The sequence below is a fragment of the Pipistrellus kuhlii genome, unplaced genomic scaffold (genome assembly GCF_014108245.1).
Source record: "Pipistrellus kuhlii isolate mPipKuh1 unplaced genomic scaffold, mPipKuh1.p scaffold_m20_p_3, whole genome shotgun sequence".
Taxonomy (NCBI): Eukaryota; Metazoa; Chordata; class Mammalia; order Chiroptera; family Vespertilionidae; genus Pipistrellus; species Pipistrellus kuhlii.
In genome coordinates, this window is record NW_023425529.1 from 29,667,562 (window position 1) to 29,693,397 (window position 25,836).

Consider the following 25,836-nt stretch of genomic DNA (forward strand, 5'->3'; position numbering starts at 1 on the left):
ACCCACAGAGAGGAGGCCACGTGAGGACACAGTGAGAAGTCTCCCGTCTGCAAGTCAAGCAGAGGCTCCAGTAGAAACCAAACGGCCAACCCCTTGACCTTGGATTTCTAGCCCCCAGAACTGTGAGGAAAGTACATTTCTATCGGGTAACTCACCCAGTCCGGGTATTTTGTTATGTCAGTCCTCGCAGACTCGTAAGATCGGTATACTGTAGCTCATGGGAGCAGGGTTAGGATCGCATGTGGCTAAATAAAATGCTTGTCTCCTAGCATGCACTCAGTAAGTGAAAGCCATTATTTGTGGCTCAAGAGAAGAAAAAAAAAAGAAAAAAAAAGGCAACATTAATTAGTATTTAAAATATATATGCCAAGCATTTTGCATAAGTACCTAATTCAGTCTGCATAAGAGTACAGGCCACCCCCATTTTGCAGATGCCCCAAAAGGTTATATAATTTGTCTTAAAATTACAGAGAAAGTGGCAGGATCAAACCTAGCATGAACATCTGTATGCCTTCCACTCTGCCATGCCATCTCTGAGAGGAGCTTCCTAGATGCCAAAGGCTGTTAATGAAAGAGAGCCATGCTCGGCGATTTCTGCAGCGGAGACACATTCAGGGGTTGGCTTCTCTTGCAGGAATGCACTTCTGCCCACACACGGAGGTTCGGTCCCACATCAGGCTGGGCCACACAGATGCCTGCACGGGAAGTCACATAGCTTCTTAAAGAAGAACGTTTTAATCTGTTCAAGCACTTGAGAACCAAGTATTCATTTGACAGACACTCCAGCGCTGTGGGCCAAGGGCATGAAGCCAGTCTGGCCTAAGGCATGGGGAGGGCATGTGTTAACAATCAGTAAGGCCCTTCCTCGCAGTGCCTGATGTCTGAGCACTGCCTACAGACAGACATGTAGACAGATGCCTGGACCAGGATGAGGTTAACTGCACAATGTAGCCCTGGTGTGCCACATGAATGACTTCCCACACTTGAGATCATTGTGGATTGTGCTTAACTGAAGAGAATATCAAGTGAAACAAACATTTCTCATATGGTTACTACTAAATCATTCTTTCCAGGAATGATTAGCCAGTGTCATCGACTATTTTAGGATCACTCCCTATTCATGAGGAAAGTTAATAAAGGTGTTTTCCCCCTTTTACCATGACATGTTACATGAACTTTTTTTGTTATTAAGACTATTTTTTAAAAATATGTTCTTATTGATTTTTTTTTAGAGAGAGGGATGGAGAGGGATAAAGAGATAAAAACATCGATTGGCTGCCTTCTGCACACCCCCTTCGAGCCCAACCTGGGCATATGTCCTGGAACTGAACTAGCAACCTCTTAGTTCATTGGATGATACTCAATTACTGAGCCATACCAGCCAGGATAAGACTGTTTTTTAGAGCAGTTTTAGGTTTGCAACAAAATTGAGAGAGGTAGATTTCCCATATATTCTTGGCCCCGCACAAGCGTAGCTTCCCCCATTATCAACACCTTCCACGAGAATGGTATATATTTTTTTTCACCAGGGATGAAACCCACATTGACACATCATAATCACCCCGAGTCCATAATTTATCTTAGAGTTCATTCTTGCTGTTGTACATTTTGTGGGTTTAGACAAATATGTAATGACATATCTCCATCATTATAATAACATACAAATTATCTTCATAAAAATTCTGTGTGCTCTGCCTATTCATCTCTTAGCACCACCATCCCTGGCAAACACTAATCTTTTGACTCGATAGTTTTGTCTTAGTTACATTTAAATATTTAAAAAAAAGAGAGTAGAAAACAGCACTTTTTAAAAACAGAATTCATATATATATATAATATAGATATATATAAACCTTTATTGATTTCAGAGACAGTAATACCAATGATGAGAGAAAATCATTGATTGGCTGCCTCCTGCACATCCTCCACTGTGGATCAAGCCTGCAACCCAGGAATGTGCCCTTGACCGGAATCAAGCTTGGACCCTTCAGTCCACAGGCTGACACTCTGTCCATTGAGCCAAACCAGCCAAGGCAGAAAACAGCCCTTTTAATGATAATTAAAACTGAATTTAAGATTTATGGAAAGGCTATTTCCAAGATTAGCCACCAGTCACTCATAGCAACATGGGTTTGAACTGTGTGGGCATGCAGATTTTTTTTTAATAATCACTTTCAGTGTATTTTCTCATGATTTTCTTGATATTTTTTCTTTAGCTTTATTGCAAGAGTGTAGTATGTAATACATATAATGCACAAAATATGTGTTCATTGACTTGTTATTGGTAAAGCTACTGGTCAACCCCCACCCACCACATTGATCAAGGGTCAACTAATATTCTCTCTGATTTTGTGTGTGTTTGAGATTTTCCATAATAAAAGTTTTTTAAAATAAGGGTGACACTAAAAACATTATTTCTACCTTGATTCTAATGTAATAGAATCAGATTTTGAAAAAGATTCTAAGATAAGAATAAAATTTCTCATGCATCTCAACTGATGAAATCAAACATCTTAGGTATTTCTTATCTTAGTAAGATAATCAGTCATATAGTAATGCACCCAGAATACATTGGCTTCTTGTGCCAGTGTGGCAGTTGCTGTCCGTTCCACGTACTGTGACCTCTCAGCACCTACCCTTCAAGGGCATCCCTCCTGGTTTACAGTGTCTGACACCTGTGATTGTGTGTGACCTTTTTCTCTGGTCTTCGGCGACAGCCTGCTTACCTGGGTTGATGATAGTGACATTAAACAGAAAAAGGGATGTGATAAACTTGGTTCAGGGTTGGAGGAAAGAATGACTTGTAGTTTAAGATACCTGTAGACCATGGAGGGGATGATGTGTGTTAGGTGTTGAACACAAGGTCCTATGCATGGTTTATAGAAGTCACACTCTGTTGGCCTGCTCTGTCACTGTTTCCCCATCACAAACCATGCTTCAGCCACATCTGACTAGTATCTCTTGACTCTCAAATTGCAGTGGCTGTTCCCTCTAACTGGAATACCTTTTTGGACACCCTCTCCCTATCCCCTGCCACCACCACCATTATCCAGGAAAGTGCTGTTTGGACACCTGTGACAGAGCACTCACTATCATCAAATAGCAGGGCCTCCGTGGCCCAGAAAGGGTCTCTGGAGCCAGCCTGTCTGGATGCAGACCTTGGCTCCACCCTTCCTGCTGTTAACTCAGTTTCCTAACACAGTGAGGATAACCTTAGGACATCTCGGAGGGCTATTGAGACAATTCAATGAATTACACATTTAAAGCACTTAAAACAGAGCATAGCACATCAAGTGTGCTATAAATCTTTGCTGTTACTATTAGTTGCTATTTTATAAGACAGCCCATATCATTTTCTATTTAAAAACATGTTTTTTTTTTAAAGAATTGTTGTAGTAACAGTCTTATCAAATAGTGCCGATTTAAAACAGTGACTGTCCTGATCTTTTCTAAATGTTATCACAAACTGTTGGAGTAATTTTTGCCAGCCTTTTTTGTCTTCTCTTTCGTCTTTAAGTCACTTTTTTTGTGGATTGCCGTACTCTTTAGACTGCCTGCCTTTTATGCCTGTGTTGCATTTCATTGTTTTCTTAAGCATTTCCTGATATTTGAGCATATGGATTATTTTCAGATTTTTATTTTTCTAGTTGGACCTGTTTGACAAACTTTTTCTGTGAGTTAAGCTTGGGATTTTTTTCTGAAAGTGAAATTTGAGTCAAATTTTATTTTTATAATACTTTTATTATAAATTTACCAAACTGGTTTTCAGATTTTGTCTATAACCTAGTATAACCATTATAATTACTAACATAAGAGATTTAAGAGTGTATACATAATTATCCTTTAAATTTAGGACTATGTATCAAAATTTTAAGCTGAAAACAGTATCTTTGTGGCTAAGGGCAAGAGAACATGAAGTTTAACTTTTTTTTTTTTTCCAAATATATTTTATTGATTTTCTACAGAGAGGAGGAGAGAGGGATAGAGAGCTAGAAACGTCGATGAGAGAGAAACATCGACCAGCTGCCTTCTGCACACCCCCCACTGGGAATGTGCCCGCAACCAATGTACATGCCCTTGACCGGAATCGAACCCGGTACCCCTTAGTCCACAGACTGACGCTCTACCACTGAGCCAAACCGGCTTCGGCGAAGTTTAACTTTTTCTAACAGATATAAATTACAATATTTTCTTAAAAATTGACTTAGAAATAAATATAGACCTGTTTAAACCTAAATTAAATCAGTCTGCTTACTTTTTGAAATAATACTTACAGTTTAGTTCCTGAGGGAAGATAACCCATTAAGAATAAAGTGGTTAAACACAATGGATGATTTCAATGAAATACATATTTGAATATTTCATAGCACATTATAACTCATGTCAATGTAAGAAATATAAGAATTCATAATGATTCAAATGCTTTTCCCCTCCAGTTTCATTGAGATATAATTGACAAATGCTCTTTTAAAAAAACTTTTGAACTAGATCATAGGAAGTTCTGCACTGTCCACTGCACTGGGTACTTGAGAAGCTGGCCTACAAGTATTATTGGAATGGAAGAAGAGAGGGACAATAAGGAAGACAGCAGTTTCACTTGCCTTGTTGCCATTGGGAGATTATATCCACATACCGTCCCACAGAACAGCGGCGAGGTTAAAGTGAAACCAACTGAATTTATAACCCGTTTTGCAGTGAATGGGAAAATTGTCTATGTGGACCAAAGGTAACATTTATATGCCTTCATGACTAGAGTTCAGTGGGATTTTTAAGGCTATTTAAATGTGGCTTAGGACTGGTGGGACTTTTTCTTTTAAGGCTTCAAAACAGGAAATAAAATTTAAATGAAATAACAATATGGATATTATTAGTAAATTTGATCAAGCTGAAATGTAAACTTGGGATATTTCTTAAGCCAGCGGTACAGAACCTGGGCAAGGGTCTCTGGTTACAATTTTACTGGCAATGGATTGGTTGGGTGTTCTCTGGAGTAGCCTGCCTGGCTGTCCATTCTGTTTTGCAGCTCTGGTCTGGCTTAGTGATGCCCCTGAGTTACTCATCCCCAAGTCCACTTCCCTGCTGTCCTGACCATGTATGGACCTTCAGGATTCTGGAAGGGAATTTGCTCACCAATTCTAAGTTTCTTTTTTATTTTAAAACCAGGGCAACAACAATTTTAGGATATCTGCCTCAGGAACTTCTGGGAACTTCTTGTTATGAGTATTTTCATCAAGATGACCGTAATAATTTGACTAACAAGCACAAAGCAGGTATGCATTGAGTGGGGATAAGGTTTGGGCACTTTTTAATTGCAGCTTCAACTCTTAATTTCTCATTCCTGTGAAATCCAAAACTTGCATTAATCGTCAAAAGTTTGATTTATATAGTGGTAGACAGTTATACTAATTATGATCTTTTCTTAAGTTCTACAGAGTAAAGAGAAAATATTTACAGATTCATACAAATTCAGAGCAAAAGATGGCTCTTTTGTAACTTTAAAAAGCCAGTGGTTTAGTTTCACAAATCCTTGGACCAAAGAACTGGAATATATTGTGTCTGTCAACACTTTAGTTTTGTAAGTAATGTGTTTTTATGTTGGTAAGACCTTTTATTAATTTCAAATGAATATCTTTGCTTCCCTCTTCTCATCTTGCTAACTCATTAAAACTGTCTAACCCTCTGACTTTATATTACTGAGTGTTCAGAAATTACTATAGTTCAGAGATCATAATAATCTGGCTACTCAGTGTATATTGAGTAATTCACTCACCGTCTATTGGCATTAGTTCTCAGGAGAAGCTGAAAGTTTGCCCTTATAAAATACATCCCTTTTTGCATAGAATAAAATATGATAGTGAAATTCTTTATTCAAACCTCTCCTTCCTACCCTCCATGGCTGTGTCTTATCCCATCACTAAGTGATATGGATGTGACTTTAAACTGTATGTCACTGTAAGAGGTTGTTTATTCTCCACATTATTGTGCACGAACTTCTTCTAAGCCTGGGGCACCGCAGGTGGCTGTGCAGAGCCCTTGATGGAGGGATGAGCACTGCTTGCCAAGTCCTGGTCTATGCTGTCAGCCTGAAGGGAGAGCCAGCTTTTCCTCATTTGCACAATATGCTAGCATGGCCCTGTTCTAAGTTTATTCTTTTTCTATACTTTTTTAAAAAAATTGCTACAATGTTTCATCAAACCTATTTCCTTATTTATATTTAGCTTTATTTAAAAGCCGCAAAAGCTCTTCCAGCAGTATCCGTTGCCTTCTTATAACCCTTGCCTTCTTATCATTAATATATGAACTGACAGTTTGTAACTATGACAACATGTACTTTATAGGGTAATAGGGCACTTGGTACTTAGCATATTAGTACCTTGACTTCTGGTGGTAATATTAACAATATGCATGTATGAAAAAATTAAATACAGTTACTCTAACAATTTCCTTAAAAATGGTGGAAAAGCACAATTTTACTGGCAACGAATTGGGTGGGTGTCTCAATCTAAAGAAGATGTCACTGCTGGTGTTTCTAAATTCTAGGGGACACAGCGATACCGGAGGAGCATCGTCACTTCCTTACAGCTCTCAATCGTTGGAAGGTAAGCTTGGTTTTAGATGATGGAAACGTGTTACCCAGACTGTTGTTGTTGCTACCATCTTTTTCTGTCTTGGAGAGGTAAAACTTTCAAGGTGAAGTTGAAAAGACTTTTGTGGGTTCAGTTATCCTCCTCAGAATTCGCACAGTATTTTGGTCACACCTCCGTTACAATCTCAGGCTGTATTGCAGTTCATTGTTCACTCGGCTGGCTGACCACAGACCGAGTTCTCTGAGAGTAGGAATGGTGTTTTATCCATCCTCTGTCCCTGGCAGCTAGCACAGTTCCTTGTTCTTCGTGGCACTCAAAGTATCTGTTGGGCACATTAATAAAAAGCTTGAAGGAGGAGTTTTTCACCACAGGGAATTACATAATGTATTCCTTGCATAAATAAAAATATTAGGAAATATTAAAAATAAACTACTATTGCTCTGCCTTTCGTATCGATATGAAAGTGGGTGGGAACTGTCTGTACTCAAAGGCTACAGGTCAGCAACTCTACACATTTGATTCATTCACACTTTTGAATAAACATCTTAAACCATCATGAATTATGTTGGTAATGCAAGCATGAATGTTTCTAACAGTTTAAGATGCGGCTAGTCTGTTTCTTTTAAAGATAGAAATACTTGAAAGAAATATATCAACCAAAGATATATGCTTTTTTAAAGTTCTCAGTTGAATTTCCCTTTTGCCGTGTAGAGTCCTGTGTCGGTGTGCCTGGACTGTGCACCGGCACGGTGCTTGGTGCCGGCAGTATCGGCACAGATATTGCAAATGAAGCTCTGGACTTACAAAGGTAATGTTTCATCTTTTGCAGATATTACAAATAAAGTTGTTATGTTTATAAAACCAATATTCCAAAATCAATGTTTCCTCTATGCAAATAGTAACCAGTTCAACAATGTAATGGAAGAGAGGATCGCCCTTATGGTAGCAACAAAACAGATAAAAAGGCATTTAGATATAAATTTTATAAGAAGTATCTACAACTTGATGGGAAAAAAAGTTAACATGCAGATGACATGAATAACTTTCCAGATATAAGTTGTTTTTTAATGGGAAGACTCGGTATTGTAAGGAGGTCAGTATTTCCTGAATTAACCTATGAATTCAATGTGAATCCAGTCAAAACGTTTTTTTAAGATCCAACAAATGGTAGTACCTATATTAGAATATCCATCAAAATTCTAAAAAATAAACAAAATTGAGACTAAAATGATCAGATATTATAATCCTATATAATAAAAACCTAATATACAAATTGTCCCTTGAATGGGAGTTGGACCAGGAGTTTGACCACTTGCTATGTCATGTTTGGCCACGCACTATGACATGCGTTGACCACCAGGGGATGGTGCAGAACATGGTTGGCATCAGCAATGTGGCACTGGCAGTGAGCAGCAGTGGAGGTGCTGCCAGCTCCGATGGGCCCCGACAAGAGTGGGACTGTGGTGGGATGGTGGAGCAGGTGAGCAGGTGGCACCAGGCCAAGGCGGGTACAAGTGGGGCCCAATCGCCCCGCCGATCGCTCCACAGATCGTGACCAGTGGCAGCAGTGGGGAGCGGGGTCACTGCCTGGCTCCTAGGTGCTGAGGGAGCCGGGCTGGGGCCCAGTGACTCAGGCGGACAGGGGCATGCGGGGGGCCAGTGGCCGAGGGGCTGCCCAGAGCCCAGAGGTCAGCTGGGACTTGCCCTTCCATGACAGACACTCACACTTCGATTGCCAGGCCTAAGGACCACACCTTGCACAAATTTCATGCACCGAACCTCTAGTATATTATACAGCTATAGTCACGAAAACATTTTTATTAATAAAATAATACATTTCAAGATATAAACTAATGAAAAAATAGGATTATAGTATCTGATCTTTTTAGTCTCAATGAATTTTGGTTTTTTTATTTATTTAGAATTTTGCTGGATATTCTAATATAGTTACTACCATTTGTTGGATTCTAAAAAAAACATTTTGACTGGATTCACATTGAATTCATATGTTAATTCAGAAAAGATTCAAAGACATGGATATTTATTATATGGTAAAAGTGGCATTTTAATCAGTAAGGGGAAATATATTAAACTGTTAAGGGCATTATAATAACTCTAAAACCATTTGGGAAAACAAAGAAAGCCAGACCCATTTTTATTCTTTATACTAATATGAATTCCAAATAAATCAGAGTTTAAAGTAAACCAATAAAGTATTTTTAAACACAGGTCTAAATTTTATAATCTTAGTTTGGATCATTGTACATCCAGAATTCATGAAGAAAAAATATGACAAATTATATAAAAACTCAAAACTTAGGCACAACTATAACTTTTAACAAAGTTGAAAGATAAGTTATAAACTGTACATAATGGACTACTAATCATTTTAATATATGAAGAGTTTAAGTATAAAATTGTTAAACTGTATATTTTATATAACTATAATAACCTTAATCTGTATTAAACTTTGAATGTTTGATAATCAATATTGGTGAGAGTGTGAGAAAACAGTCGTTCTTAAACTGTCTGCGGGGATATGTTAGTCCAGCTGCTGTGGAAGGCAACTTAACTACACCTCTGCAAAATGTAAGTGTATGTAATCCTAGGCTCAGCAGTTCTGTGTGGGAGCAAATAGCCTTATACAACCTTGCAAAGATCTGTGAACAAGACTATTCATTGCTGTGTTGTTTTTTTACAGTAGTGTTTTAAATATTTAAATATTTGTCATAACCATAACTTGTTATGGCATATTCATACAATGGAGTACTCCGCAACTGTTAAAAATCAGATAGCTCTATATACGCTAATATGGAAAGTTGTTTAAAATGTATGGTTAATAGAAAAAAAGAACAAGAACAGAACAAAAGGGTAGTGTGTATAATAACCCATGTATATAAGGCAAAAGAAAGGTGTGTATAAAGGCCCGTGATTGCCCATCTAAAACTCTAGAGGCAGTATAGGTTTTGAACTTGGAATTTTAGATTTTAGAAAAATAGTGTCTTGGAAATCAGTTTTGAAAGAGTTACGTGTAATACCTCCAGAGAATATCATGGGCAGCACCCCATAATCAATTAAATCATTATTTCTGCAATGAAGAATTTATAAATAAAACTAGAGGCCCAGTGCATGAAATTTGTGCACAGGGGTGTGTGTCCCTCAGCCCAGCCTGAACCTTCTCCAATCTGGGACCCCTCAAGGGATGTCTGAACTGCACGTTTGGGCCCGATCCCGGTAGGATTGGGCCTAAATGGGCAGTCAGACACCCCTCTCACAATCCAGGACTGCTGGATCCCAACTGCTTGCTTGTCTGCCTTCCTGATTGCCCCTAACCACTTCTGCCTTCCAGTCTGATCACCCCCTAACCACTCTGCTGCCAGCCTGATTGCCCCTAACTGCCCTCCCCTGCAGGCTTGATCACCCCCAAATGCCTTCCCTTGAAGGCCTGGTCCCTACCAACTGCCCTCCCCTGATGGTCATCTTTATTGGCCATCTTGTGTCCACATGGGGGAAGCCATCTTGTGTGTTGGAGTGATCAATTTGCATATTACTCTTTTATTAGATGGATGGTCAGGGAGGACAGGGGAGATTAGATATTGGAGTATATTCATTAAACAAGATTGGGAAAGAATCATGATTGAAATTGTTTGGTGGGTATATGAGATTTTATTATATTACCTACTTTTATATCTGAAGTTTTCCATAATAAACTTAAAAATACTTTATGGAGTGAGGTTTTGTAAATACATGTAGTATTTACAGAGTTGGATAAAAAAGAAAATAGCTTCATACTAATCAGGTCAGATTTTGCTGAGTTTAGATCAATTCAGATTTTGCTGCTAAATGAATTATGGAAAACATTTCTGGTTTCCAGGTATTTAAAATTTTGAAATTATAGAGAAGGAACTTATAACTGGATGATGTATAACAATATAAGTAATTTGTTCAGACAATTCAGAATTTCTTACCTCCCATAATGGGCCATGGTTTTATGAGATGGGAAAAGTAGAAGAGAGAAATTTTTGTTTTATCTTCTTTTTGTATAGTTTGTATTTTAAATTTTTTAAATTAAAAGTAGTTTAAGTTGAAAAAAAATTACTGGTAAGATATTTGTCACGTCTTGATGGATACCTGGGTACTTCCACCTTGTGGCTACTGTGAGTAATGATGCTGTGAAGGTGGCTGTACAAATGTAAGTTCTAGTCCTTGCTTTCATTTCTTTGGGGTATACCTAGAAGCAGAATTGCTAGATCATTTGGTAATTCTATTTAGCTTTTTGAGGAACTGCTATTATGTTTTCCATAGCATTTTACATTCTCCACCAACTGCACAAGGGTTCCAATTTCTCAACAATGCTTGTTATTTTCTGTTGTGTGTTTTTTATGATAGTCATCCAAACTGGTGTGAAGTGGTTTTGTATGTCCAGAGCTTTTGTGAGATCTGTCCCTATGATTAGTGATGTTTTGAATCTTTTCATATGCTTATCTGCCATTTGTATATATTTTTGGAGAAATATCAATTTAGGTCCCTTGCCCATTTTTCAATTGTGTTATTTTTGTGTGTGTTATTATTGAGTTGTAGGAGTTCTTTATTCTGGATATTAGCCACTTAGCAGATGTGATTTTTAAATATTTTCCTCCAGTCTCTGAGGTGCCTTTTCAGTCTCGTTGATAGTGAAGTTTTCAATTTTGAAAAATTTCTACTATATCTCTTCTTTTATAATGTGTGCTTTTGGTATCATATCCAATAAATTTTTGCCAAATCCAATGTCATGAAGCCTCTTCTCTATGCTGTTTTCTGACAGTTTTATAGTTCTAGGTCTTACCTTTGGGTCTTTGATCCATTTTGAGTTAATTTTGGTCTTTGATGTAAAGAAATAGCACAACTTCCTTCTTCAGCATGTGGATATCCGAGTTTTCCCAGTACCATTTGTCAAAAAGTCTGCTTTCTTCCACTGAATGAAACTAGAACCCTTGTTGAAAATCATTTTATCATATATACTAGAAGGGCTTTAAAAAAATTTTTTTTGCAGAGAGGGAGGAAGAAGGAGAGGGAGAGGGAGGAGGAGGGGGGGAGAGAGAGAGCGAGAGAGAGATCATGAGAGAGAATTATTGATTGGCTGCCTCCTGCATACCCCCTACTGGGGATTGAGCCCACAACCTGGGCATGTGCCCTTGACCAGAATCGAACCTGGGACCCTTCAGTCTGCAGGCTGATGTTCTATCCACTGAGCCAAACCAGCTAAGGCTGGATGGGCATTTTAAGAGGAGTGGAAATTAAGCCAAACATTGACAGTTGGGTACCATTAGAGTGGCCAGGTCTCAGTGGGGAAGGCATTTATGTATGGAGGCACCTCAGCCATTGTGTAGAGGTAGGTGGGAGAAAGCATGGTTTCAGGGAACTATTAGGAGACTCCATTGAGAGAGAGAGGAATTGGGTTGCTTAGATCAATGGGGAGTGTAAGGTGAAGCCAGGCAGGGAGGGACTTCAGTAGCAGATTTCTACCCAGGGGGCTAACTTGAAGAAAGCCATGCTTCGGAAGATTAATCTGGTCTAGGGGGAGGGGTAGCCAAAGCCAAGGGAGCAGGTGGTGATTGAAAGCCATGAGCCACAGAATGGGAAGCCAGCTCTTTACATTGACTGTCCTGTGAAAAATCCCCAAGACAGGCCACTGCCTTTTCTTCTGTTTTTAGACCCATTTCATTCCATTTCTGCATTAATTTCTCCCTCTGTAGTTTCTTGTCAGCTGCCATTTTGGGGACACATGAAGTTATGTTTATGCTATTATGTGTTTCACATAGTTGAGCATTTAATAGTATATTATATGTTAACTGTCAGTTTTACACATGTAAGTCTCATTGAAGGGATTATCCACATGTATGATTACATTTTTGTCATGTGTCTATCATCCCTGAGGATGACCTATTACAGTAAAAATATCACACATTTTCTACTTAAAGGTTGCAAAATGTTAAGATATTCTTCTTTATTTTCAATTCTGCTGCTTGGTTATCTTGATAAGGAGCTGAGTTTTTATGTGAATGCCTGTTTTAAACTAAGTGTGTTGTGTTATTCTATTACTTTGTGACATGCCATATTAAGATAAGTAACATGATTTACTTATAGGCTTTTTACCTCAGCGTTTTATGTTTCTATTTACTGTGGAGTGTTTTCAGCTCTCCGTAGTCAAAAACAAATCTGGCACCCAAACAAGTTGGTCTGTTATGAAAACTGTCATGATATTCCGTCTCATGCTCCTTCACTGTATATTTTTATCAGATTGTGATATATCCAGAGGAGAATATTTCCTTCTAAGAATACATAAGTACAGAAAATGTTTTATGTATCACTTTTTAAAGGTTACAGTTTTCTTCATCCTTTGGTGACTCAAGTCCAACAGATTCAGTGAAAGATACTCAACCTATAAACTGCAGGAATGTAAGTACAAACGTAAAGTGATAATATTCATGAAATAAGTGATCAGTAAAGTTTGCTTTTTGTTGATTATTTCTCCTGAAAAAGGAAGCCTTCTTAAAAAATTAATGAACCCTTTTCTAGCTAGTCTGTGGTTTAATAGGCCACGTAGAATAGTGGTTAAGAGTGAAGTTGCTGGAACCATATGATTTGGGTCCAAAGCTGTGACTCAGACACTTAACTGCTGCGTAACCCCAGGGCGGTTTTTTAAACTTAGTGCCTTGATTTTCTCTTTTGTAAAACTGGGATAATAATGGCACCAATTTCTTGGGATGGTGTATGAATTAAGTGATTAAATATGAAAACAAGCAAAAGCTTAACCGTGTCTGATACACAGCATGTGCTCAATAGTTGTTCTTACTGCTGTTTTTCCAATTCAGCAGATTAAGTGGACACCTTTTGGTCTGTAACAAAGTTTAATAAAAGCTACAAGATAAGAATAACATGCTATTTAATTCAATTCCATAAATACTAGCTATTTGAAGTGCATTGCTGCATATGCAAAAGTGACTAAACAAATTGCTAATATCTGGAAAACTCACATAGAGCATAATTCTAACGTAACTTCAACAATAAAAGGCTAACAAAGTGGTATACAAATATAATAGAAAAGAGAAATTAAATCTGACCAAGGGCAAAAGGGAACTTGCAAATGAATTTTTACATAAAATATTATGTCTTTTGGGCTAGTATTTTTTAATTTTATAAGTTTAAACAAATGTTTATTGGTTACCCATTTTGTGCCAGAAACAGAGGTTAAGTCATTGTAACAAAAACCAAGTAGTGTACATTACATATAGGCGTTCTGTAGATATAAAGTACCTCAACTTAAGACAATATAGGTAAACTAGAAGGCTCAATGCATGAAAATTCATGCAAGATTAGATCTTCCTTCCCCTGGCTGCTGGCACCAGCTCCCTCTGGCACCCGGGACCCAGGCTGCTTCCCTCCTCTGGCCCCAGCTTTGTCAGGAAGGACATCCAGAAGATGTCTGGTCTAATTAGCATATTACCCTTTTATTATTATTATAGATGACTTTCTATTTTGATACACTACCTTTACATTAGATTGTCTGGCCTGTAACTCTATGACAGAATGATAACTTTCTGGTCAAAACCCCTAGTTTAATCCATTGTCCACTCCAAAGCACTATTTCCCTTTGTGGTATCCTATGGGATAGAGTTTTGTCGTCATTTTTTAAAAACAAATAACTGACTCAGAGCACTGTGGTCAAGAACTTTCCCATCTCAGACTTTTCTTGTAGTATAGACACTCAGTTATGGTTATGAGTGGGGATTGAGCCCACAACCTGGGCATGTGCTCAGGTTTTGGAGTCAGGAAGACGAGGTAGAATTATGTATGGCTCTAACACTCTGGTCACGAGTATTAGCTGCTTTAGGCCTCAGATTCCTGACCTGTAAAACAGCTCCCTCACAACATTTTTTAAGTGAAATGGAGGATGCCTGTGGGGTGCTTAGGCACAGAGTCCTCAGTCCGTGCAGCCCGCCAGGGGCCGCGCTGCCAGAGGCCCCGGTCTGATAACGCCAAAGAGCTTCAGTCACGTAGGAACCTTACTACTTACTGTCCTATCTTTCCAGGTGTCAAACAAGGAGTCATATCCACTAAATCCGTACGAAATGTGGGAGCTAGAAGCCACAAGGCAAAACCACAGCCCTGTTGCTCCCCCCAGTCACGAGCCACTCCTAGGTAAGTTTTCTTTGGCATCTGCCCGCCATTTTGTTTTCCAAAAAACTCCTCCATAATCACTATATTTTCAGGCATAGGAGATTTCTAGAGAAGCAAACAAGGTCAAAATGAAGATTTGCCCATTCAAAATCCTGAACACAGTAACCATACCCTGGATTTTAAAATGTATGTTACTTTAATGGACCTGTCATAGAATATTCAGTTATCAATGGAATTCAGGGTATTGTTCCTACCTACAGTGTAAATAAAACTAAGGTATTTCTATCCAGGACAAAGTGTCCACTCTCAGGAATTTTTAAAGGGTACCAATGGTAAAAAGTTTAAGATGCAATTATTTATTCCATGTTTATACAAAGTTCACATCAAGTAAATTCAAGTGACACTGTTTCATACTCCCCATAACTGACATTAATCTGAAATTTTATGTTAGTGGAAATTGAAGAACTTAAACAATCTGGGTATTAACTGTGCACAGATGACTTATTAATCACCTTAAATTCTATTGGACTTCTAAAAAACTGGCTAACCTGTAGCTGTGCTTTAACCCTTAATTTCTAGAACCTCATACTTATGTCTAACTTAAAGCTCATTTCCATGGTAACTCCTAAGGTCCTTTTTTCAATAAAAAATCTGGTTACTCCCCTTTTGTAAGAATACTAGAGACCCGGTGTACAAAAATTCATGCACTCAGGGGGCGGGTCCCCAGGGGATCAGGCCTATGTTGGCAATTAGACATCCCTCTGGCAGCTCAGGAGCCCTCGGGGGATGTTCGACTAACAGTTTAGGCCCGTGTCCTGCAATCAGACATCCTTAGTGCTACCCAGCTTGTGGCTGAGCGGAGCTCCCCCTGTGGGAGCGCTCTGACCATCAGGGAGCAGTCCTGTGTTGAGTGTCTGCCCCTGGTGGTTAGTGCACATCATAGTGACTCGCCGTTCCCAGTAGTTCTGCCTTTAGGGTCAGTTTGCATATTATCCTTTTATTATATAGGATTAAGACTTTTTATTCCCCATTTGCCTCAGCCTTCTCATTTTTGGGGTTAAACAAGGTTTGTTTGTTTTTTTTTTTTCTTCCACAAAGCAGGTTAAAGTTAAATTTCTCTTTTGCACACAAGCACATGCACATGCATCGCTGTGCAAGCAGACCTCAGCCTCTAGATTCCAGTTGTCTGGGAGTCTGTACCTACTCAGGCTCTTATTTTCTATTAAAAACCTCATACACTAGCTCACTTACGTGTATCAAGTGAATTAAGTGCTGCAATTGACCTGACATCAAAATAGTGACCCGTCAACAAATTTATCTGGCTTTTGCAATTTAAGACCTATGGTCTGCCCTCAAAAGATGCAGTGTATGGCATTCTAGCCGTGCTTTGCCTTTTTGATACTAATCATTTTTAACCTTCCAATGTACTTACATGGGCCTGTATTTTTATTCTATAGGCGGTGGTGCCCAGTTGGATTTTGATGCCCTGTGTGGCAATGACGACACAGCCATAGCTGCCTTCATGAATTACTTAGAAGTAGAGGGGGGCCTGGGAGACCCCGAAGGCTTCAGCGACATCCCCTGGACCCTGTAGCATTTGACTTTTAACTCCAAAAATGAGGAATGTTTTACAGTATTTCCTTTACAAAGAACTGTATGTTCCTCTGTACTGTATTGATACTCTTTTTATCCTTTATTCTTATGAAGGTTCTACCAATTTTTATAGATTTGCACCCACTTTCACAGGGGTCTGGGGAAATGTGATGTTTTTCTTCAAATAGAACTGCTCAGAATTTTCTACAGACCCCTTTACTCAGCGAACTGGTTTTAAACTCACTAGCTGCTATTTTTTGCTAAACTATTTCTGACCAAGAGTATCAATTATACATCTTGCTTTGGTTTTGTTTTTATTTATTTTTTATGAAGTTTTTTTGAATTTGAGAAATTTAATATGTTGACAATTTTTTTTGGTCTCAAGATTCATTTAATTGACTTATAATAGTAGATTTGTGTGATTTGGAACATTTCCATTTCTTGTATATTTTCTTAATCGAGGACAGGGCTTATGTCTTTTTTAAGAAAACAGTGAGTACTTGAACACTTAAAGGGACAATGCAATTTATAGTCATGATCACAGTGACTTCTATGTTCAGTCTTTCAGACTTGGGCAAGCACAGAGCCAGGATATATTTATGCCCAGTTGAGCACTTTTAGGTGGAGGTTAAATGAGATGACTTTTATTTAAAACTCAGAAAAACAAAAGTTTGCTTACAGAACAGGAAAGGTTCTGGGCCATAGATGTTGGTGATTAATTTTTGTATGTTTAATCTTAATGTAACCACTCAAGATATACAGATAGAACAGGTTTTCTATGTTGAAATGGTATGTAGTAACCGATTATCTTAGAGGAAGAAACAGTCCCAGGCAGATTAAATGTTTTGTGTAAAGACAATTAAATTCATATGTTTTTTAATGTGTACTGTGTATAAACCAGTTTCTTTTTACATACTTGGAAAAGCAGTGAGCTCACTGGTTAAATGATTAATTAACTGATCCAAGAACTAGTCTTGGCTTTAAAGATGATTAAGCTGTTAGAGTTACTATTGCATATAACCAAAGGCAGTTATATACATGGCAACTACCTGAAAAATATGAGGCAATGTGAAAGAATTTAAAAACCAATTTTCTAGCTGTAATTAAAAATTTGGAGAGCATTAATCCAGAGGTAGCTCAAATTGAGTGCAAGGGTTAAGAATATTTAAAGCACTTTCGGTATATCTCCCATTTTGAAGGTCATATTTCCTTAACACCTTACATTTTAAGACTTCTTTCTGGTTCTAGTTTACCAAGTAAGTTCCCATAGTCTCTCTGCCCCACACATGAAAATAAGGGGCTGGGAACCTGGTGGGGAAACCCTAAGGCTCAGGTGTGGGATTCAAATCCAGTTCTCTTTCTCTAGATGGTTCTATGCCTTCCCAGCTGACTGCCCTGAGCCTCTCACCATAACAAAGCATCATTTGATATAGCTCATTTCTTTAGGCTGTGAGTACTAGATTGAACTTTTGTCAGGTGTGGTAATGGCTAACATACCGACAGGCATTAACCAAGAGCATATGTTCCCTTCAAGCGTGGTGACTGCAGTGGCTCAGTGGCCAAAGGTACATGATCCTCCAGAGCTGACCCAATGCTGCAGACGTGTTAGAGGGTTGGCACCACTCCTGGACTTGAGACAGCCAGGTTTAGAATAAGCCCAAGAAACCCTAAGAGATGGGGGGAGATTGGTTTGAAGCAGCCTTCGCATGAACGATCACATCTGTTCTCTTTGAGTCGTGCAGATGGACCTGCCTCACAAACATAACATGTGAGCGGTCTGGACCAGGGCAGGTTAGCCTTGGCCTGCAGAGTGGGCCTAAGCCAGGGGTTACAGGTAGGTCGTTGTGGCTGGATGGCCTCAAAAGCAGATGGGACAAACCATGATGGAAAGAGTTGAGAGGCAGAGTTTCCAGAGACAAGCTACTGCAAGAGGACTTACTCCATAGACCAGTTGGCAGATGGCCAGTTGGAGGCTTTGATCCTTTATAACCCACTCTAACGTTTTTCTGTAGATCTTCTTGCCCTGGACCCAGAATCCAATCCACGTGTATGATACTATATAGCTCTCTCAAGTTTAGTGTTGTTGTTTTTTCCCAAAACCCATTGTGTTTGCATTTGATTGCTATTGCAATTGGCAGATGTTCATATGTCTTAATATTACTTTGTGTCCTACCAATTTCTTGAATCTTGGATGAAAATCTCTATATATTGGATGAAAGCAATGGAATTTTGTGTGTGTGTGTGTGTGTGTATGTGTGTGTGTGTGTATGTGTGTGTGTATTTCCCTTCCTCCCTCCCAAGAATTACAGTGAAGAAGTGGGTGGAAGAGTGCCTAGAGTCGAAAGAGCCCACTCAGCCTGTATTTAGCTGTGTGACTGCAGGTAAGCCATTTAAACTCTCTGTGTCTCAGTGTCCTCATTTGTGACAAGAGATTTGATCTCCCAAGTTTACTTCCAGTTCTGATTCTGAGATTCTAATCCATAGGACTTGAGCATTAGGGTTTAGAACTATGTGGTCCCATTGATAGGCACCAGCTGTATGTGGCTACTGAGCACTTTAAATGTAGATTTCAGTTGAAATGGGCTGTGAATGTAAATTTCATAGCATACTTCAAACAGTATAAAAAGAAATATAAAATATATTAACAGTTTTATATGGATTCCATGTTCAAATCTTATTTTGGATATACTGAATTTAATGGAACAATAAATTTTTACTGTTGACTTCCCTAATGTGGCTATTAGAAAATTTTAAATTGCACATGTGCCATACATTATATTTCTATTGGATGGCTCTGCTCTAGAACATATTATTAAGTGAATATTACTAAAGTAGACCAAAGGTTATACCATGAATATGATATTTACCTCTAAATGCTGTGGTTTAAAAGAACAATTGTGTATTTATCTTTGATTTAGTACAAATAACTGAACCTCTATCCATGTGTCAAGTTTAAAACTTTTAAAAAATTGGTAAACTTGAAAATTTGATCACATATTTTATTACAGGATGATAGCCTGAAATCAAATAAAACAAAACTTGAGGTATAAATTGACACTATATGGTAGTAATTAAATTTGGAAATCCATTGAGAAATCAAAAAACAAAACAGTACAGACCAGAGACTTCTGGTGAACAAATGGGATTAAAGTATTTCATTGCAGTGTTACCATGGGAAAAGGCTATTTATGAGTCATGTTCTTTGAGGAGTCTCTGTAGAGTCAGGGGCACAGGGAAATGAAATAGCCACTATCTAGCTGTTGGACCATGTTTGGTGGAGCCATTTCAGATCCCGCTCCAAAGGGGTCTGAGCCACTCAAGCAGGTTATTTGGGGGCTCTAGAACTGGAGATTCAGATTTGCCAAGCAGAGTATTATGGGCAGAGCAAGGCTGACAGCTAGGCTAACCAGAAGCCATAAAGAAAACCTGCTAAGTGGCCACTAGGTGTCACTTTTCCATTTCTAGAGTGCTTTGTTTTCATCAGGTTAATTTTCCCAAGTACCATGGGGCTTAGGAGAAGCACTTACTATGTCTTTTGTGTGTAGAATACGTTTGCCTCTCTGGTATGAGTTATTTCATAACAAATGCTTTTTAAGAGAAGATTTTTCCTACATAAGATAAGGAGCTTTCCAGATGTGGCCCTAGTAAAACGCTGGCCTTGGAAAACTCATCCAACCTAGAATATGCCTTGTGAACTCATTTGAGAGTGTATGGATGTGTGCTACTGCTCATACATCCTTGAGCGTAGGTTTGTCTTTTATACCGTTTTTAGTTTTTTTCCAGTTCACTCGTGCGTCTCTGTATATTGGTATTTTTAAAATTTTGTAGTAAACAATGAAAAGAGTGAAATTATATTTTATAACAGTTACTAGTTTGGATTTTTTAATTTGATGTTTTAAAGTTCCTCCAAAATATCGTATCCCTTCACTGCCTTTATAAAGTGGAAACAGACTCCAGTGTTCTCAACCCACTGGGCAGAGAGGTACGTTGAACTACATCGCTTATACAACTGTGGGTGTGTTCACCGGGACATGCTAACTGCTGAACAGCTCTAAAATATCAGTGGCCTCCCCAGGAACCCTTTCTGCTCACACCTCAGTCCAGTGTAACCAGTGCTATCTCTCTCCCTCCTCCTCACTGCCTGCCTCTTCCTGTTTCCATCTCTCAGCTTTGCTTTCTCCTGAACTGCTTTTATCCTCCGATGGACCTTCTTCCCTATACTGACATTCAGAAGTTCCTAGCACATACTTGCTCTTATACCTAGCAGTCTCAATGCAAAGAGCTTTTTCATCTCCTAATAATTCACATAAAGATGTACATTGATTGGGCCTCTGGATTAACTTGGGTCACGTGGACTGTCTTGTGTGGTCAGCAGGATAGAAAGTACAGATTGGCCAGGCTTTGGTCACATGCCCACACCTGGATTTAAGGGCATCCTCAAAAGGGAAAGCATGAAAAATAGTCAATTCCCAGAAAGCCTAGGGCCAGAGAAAGGCATGTGATAGAAACATGCAATTCGTCATAGTTAATGATTTCCTAGGATTTAGGTATGTGAGTCTCTAGTCTTTGTTTTTGATTGTTTTATATGGAGGTGGAGAGAGTAGCAAGTTATATCACACGTTTTAACTCCAGGCACCTTTTCTGAGTAATATCTAGCCAGGAGTCACTTTGAAGAACTCTCCTTTGCTTGAGGGAAGTATGCGTAGAGACAATCAGTAAGGAGTTGTCTTAAATCTTGTCTAGCTATGTGTTTCTGGCATTTGATTTATAGTTCTCTGGAAAATGTTACTTTATTTTACATCTTGTGGAATTTGGTCTCCATGAATTGTTTATATTTTAATAGAAAACAAGAATATTTTTAAACTATCACCACATCTTCAAAGTAGGAGTGGAAATTTCAAGAGCGGAGAAAGGAAATTCTACAACACTGTCCTATTTTCTGTGATTATTGTAAACCAAAATGATTAAAAATGAATGAATGACTAAACAAGGGGTGATGCCATTGTTGACGGATATCTGATAGTACGTTATACAAATGGGGAACTTGGCCACTCAGGCCCACATCGTAGAGCTGGACTCTTATTTTAACTCTAGATTTTAATGTGTTTATATAGGCACAGTTTTGGTGAGCATTTGTTAAGTGGGCCATTTTCAGCAGATCATCCTATATAATAAAGATGTAATATGCAATGGTGGTTACACCATGAAACATAACAACTGACAGCATATCATGATCAGCAGGAGGGTGGGGTAGTGAGCTACAAGGGAGTTAGGGGGTGAATAACTACAGGAGGGGACAGGGTAGCAAGCTGTGAGGAGGGGGGGTGGAGGAAGTGGAGGGAGATACAAGAGGGTGGGGCAGTGGGCCAAGAGCTGCTGGAGGGCAGCAGCGAGCTACTGGCGCGTGGATTCATGCGCAGGGCTACTAGTAGGAAATCAAGTCATTAAATATCAAAGCACCAGTTGTTGGGAACATGCAAGGTTGCAAAACAGCATAAGGCTTGATGTTTTTCCTTCTAAGATGTGTGGTCACAGGAATACCTGTTAGAAGAACCAAATCCAGCTTCTCTCTAACAGAGTAACAGACTATATAGTGCTGACACAGAGCTGATTTCTTAAGTGTATCTTAACCTGGAAACAGAACTCGTCAAAATAAATGTGCGAATGCACAGTGGCTCTCCATGTGTGATCCCAGGAAATGTAGCATCACTTACAGGAGCTTGTCAGAAATGCTGATCCTTGGCCTCGCCCAGGGTCTGTTGATTTAGAGACACTGGGGTGGGCCCAGCAGTCTGAAGCTCACCAAGTCCTCCCGGGGATTCTGATACACCCTAAGGTGTGAGGCTGTTGCTCTGGTTCTCGTCTGTTGTGAATCTGGCCTCTCTTAACCACACGTGGTGAGGCTTCTCATTCTGTGTCTTCATAGTAACAATGGGAGTTCCCCACATTTGGGAAGAATAGAGACTTGTTTTCTAAATGCAACATCTAAGGGACATTCAGAAACAACCTGCCCTCTGTAGCGAGATAGACTACAGAAGTGGTCTGTGTCTTTTTAGAACAAAAAGAAAATTTGCTAGCATTTTCAGGAAAACAAAACAGCTAAACAAAATCCAGTCCCTTTTGTCCCTGGTTTTAGATAATCGGTCTATAAATAACCAATAAAAGGCAAAAATAAATAAATAACAGGATAAGCATTTAGCCAGGAAGTTGACTAATATTTGTGGCTGTGTAAGGAGAAAATAATATAGGCATTCCCTAGCTATGAAAACAATCCAAGTGTATATAAATAGAAGACATTTTAAAGGAACAGAGGCTGCCTCAAAGCCAAACAAGGGGGCATCTTTGCTCTAATGATGCAAGAGACCTCCCACACCTTGAGGCAGATCCAGGGGCTGAGGCAGCCTCTGCAGGTGGCCGGCTGTGTGAAGAGGTGGCTGGTACTGGGCCCTGGTGGGTGGCTTAAAGGCTCTAGTCACAACTACCATCTTCCAAGGAATTCTTGAAACTTACCCACCTGCTTATAGACCTTCACACTCATCTTCATAGCAGTGTGAACTGCGCTGAAAACGATTCCTTAGCCAGGCATTTAAAAAAAAAATTTTTTTTTTTTTAAATCTTGGGTAATGTTTCCACTGGAGGTGGGGGTGGAGGGGAGACACACTTAGAGCAGTGGTTCTCAACTTTTCTAATGCCATGACCCTTTTCATACAGGTTCTCATGTTGTGGTGACTCCCAACCATAAAATTATTTTTGTTGCTACTTTATAACTGTAATTTCGCTACTGTTATGAATCGTAATTAAGTATCCATGCTTTCTGATGGTCTTAAGCTCTACAGCAGTGGTTCTCATCCTGTACACACAGTAGAATTAGCAGAATCTCTGGTCTTTATCCACTAGATGCCAGGAGCAACCCCCATTGACAACCAAAAATGTCTCCGACGTTGCAAATGTCCTCTGAGGGAGGAGTACAAAAATCCCTTCTCCATCCCAAGTTGAGAACCACTACTCTACAGTTACATTTTCTTATCTTTTTGTTAAAGAGGGTAGGGAAAATATCTTCCTGTTCTCTATCATTAAGACCACAATGCCTTAGATCCCTCTCATTTCCCCTTATTTATCCTCTCCCCTTATGCACCTCCCTCTTGCTCCAGTCTTCCTTCCATACCCAGAGTGGCCTCTAAGGTAATCATTTCTTTCCTCTTTGTCAATGTCCTCAAATCCTGGGCCCCCATTATTCTTCCACCTCACTCAGTGCCAGAAAATCCCAGCTCTGCCATCAGTTTAGCTCTGACAACCCCACTCCTTCACTTCAATCATTCCCATCTGCACCTTGAGTAGGGAGCTCTTAACACATTGAGAAGTGTTCAATGTTAACAACAGTTTGTTTTGCATTGGTTTAATGTTGCCTCCTTACTACTGCACTTTGAAGAACAGACAGTTTACGTGGGCAGGTTTAGAAGGGTTGAATTATAACTGTGAGGAATGACCAACCAAGTGGATCCACCCATACCCTGCCATAATGAGCCAGGAACAGCCCTGGAATAAATCTGAAGGAGTGGGGTTAAATAAGTGGATTAAAGACTTGAAAGTTAAGACCTGAAACCATAAAACTCCTAGAAGAAAACATAGGCAGAAAGATCCTTGACATTGATCTTGGCAATGATTTTTGTTTTGATTTTACACCCAAAGCAAAGGTAACAAAAGCAAAAATAAATAAGTGGGACTACACTCCAGCTTTTGCACAGTGAAAGAAACCATCAACAAAATGAAAAGGCAGCCGAAGCCGGTATGACTCAGTGGATAGAGCATTGATCTGTGGCATGAAGGGTCCCAGGTTCGATTCCAGTCAAGGGCACGTACCTTGGTTGAAAGCACATCCCCAGTGGGGGGTATACAGGAGGCAACTGATCGATGTTTCTCTCTCATCGATGTTTCTAACTCTATCCCCTCCCTCTCTGTAAAAAATCAATAATATATATATTTTTTAAATGAAAAGGCAACCTACAAAATGGGAGAAGAAATTTGTAAATCACAGGTATGATATGAGGTTAATATTCAAAATATACAAGAAACTCACAACTCAGTAGCAAACAAAATAACCTTATTTTTAAAATGGGCAAAGGACCTGAATAGACATTCTTCCAGAGAAGACATGAATAGCCAACATGGAAAGATGCTCAACATCACTAATTATCAGGGAAATGCAAAGCAAAACCCCAATGAGATGTCAGTTCATTCCTGTTAGGTTTAGGGGAATGGATGAAAAAGGTGAAGAGATTAAGTAGAAATTTATGGTTATAAAAATAGTCACAGGGATGTAAAGTACAGCATGAGGAATATAGTAAATATTGTAATAACTATATATGGTGTCAGCTTGGCACTAGACTTATCAGGGGCTTCACTTTGTAAGTTATATAAATGTCCAATCACTATGTTGTACACTTGAAACTAATAACAATATATGTCAATTCTGATTGAAAAGTTAAAATAGTTTAAAAAAAAAAAATGGAATCACTAATAGTTAAAAAAAAAAACACGAAACTGATACATGTATATTTTTTATAAGTATTTAAAAAAGTTTTTTATTGATTTCAGAGAGGAAGGGAAAGAAAGAGAAAAATAGAAACATCACTGATGAGAGAGAATTATTGATCAGCTGCCTCCTGCAGGCCCCTGACTGGGAATTGAGCCTGAAACCCAGGCATGTGCCCTGGCCAAGAACTGAACCATGACCTCTAGGCGCTTAGGTCAATGCTCAACCACTGAGCCATGCTGGCCAGGCCAGTACTTATATAATTAACATTTTGTTTTGACCTAATATGCTTGCATTTATTAATCCGAGTTAGATCCAAGCCTTTTTTGATGGAATTCATTAAATGGAATTCTGCAGAAAGCCGTCTCTAATTTATTTGTGACATCTAATTTAAATTTCTTTTGATGAAGCAATATGAATTCATAATTTTACCAGATTTTTAGTTTCAGTTTTTTTCATCCAAACTTTTAGAGTTGTATTGCCCACACCTATTTTGAGGAAAAGAAAAGGTAGCAGGTTACATTTTTAAGATTTTCTCAAACACTGGCTTTCATAAAAACAGTCATTTCACTTTAAACTTTTATTCCATCACTTTATATTATTCCATACAATAAGTACAATAGGCACGAACAGGCCACAAAGGGAAAAGAGGTCACTCAGGTGAGAAAGTCTGTGTACAGAGCTCCTGCCACAATTCCATTTCCATCCGCGGAGCCTCCCAGGTCCCAGCACACACACACATTGCTCAGAACTGAAGAGGGCCCTCTGCTTATCCGAAGAGCCCTTCTCCTGGGCTCTGCATCCAGCCTCCCAGAGCCTCAGGCCCCTCAATCTATCCCCTTCTCCCGTATTAACATCTCCCCCTTTTCTACCCCTTTCCCGTTGGCACTAAACCCAATAACTCTTGTTAACAAAACAATTATCCATAGGCCTATGTCTTGCTCCAACAACCATCCTTCCCTT

General features: G+C 39.1%; 1 protein-coding gene across 5 annotated transcripts in view; it reads left to right on the forward strand.

The window, feature by feature from the left end:
- Positions 1-17,226, forward strand: part of ARNTL2 (aryl hydrocarbon receptor nuclear translocator like 2) — a 69,915-nt gene extending 52,689 nt beyond the window's left edge. For 3 of the 5 annotated variants that reach the window (XM_045587875.1, XM_045587877.1, XM_036459172.2), the window contains 8 exons: positions 4,489-4,726; positions 5,164-5,270; positions 5,425-5,575; positions 6,541-6,599; positions 7,299-7,395; positions 12,947-13,025; positions 14,660-14,768; positions 16,205-17,226. In XM_045587875.1, coding sequence (XP_045443831.1) covers positions 4,489-4,726; positions 5,164-5,270; positions 5,425-5,575; positions 6,541-6,599; positions 7,299-7,395; positions 12,947-13,025; positions 14,660-14,768; positions 16,205-16,341 — 977 coding nt within the window. In that variant the 3' untranslated portion in view covers positions 16,342-17,226. Of the gene's footprint in view, positions 1-4,488; positions 4,727-5,163; positions 5,271-5,424; positions 5,576-6,540; positions 6,600-7,298; positions 7,396-7,486; positions 7,691-12,866; positions 12,891-12,946; positions 13,026-14,659; positions 14,769-16,204 lie in introns of those variants that run through there. The other 2 variants (XM_036459173.2, XM_045587876.1) reach the window with 2 other exon arrangements.
- The last annotated feature ends 8,610 nt before the right edge of the window (positions 17,227-25,836 follow it).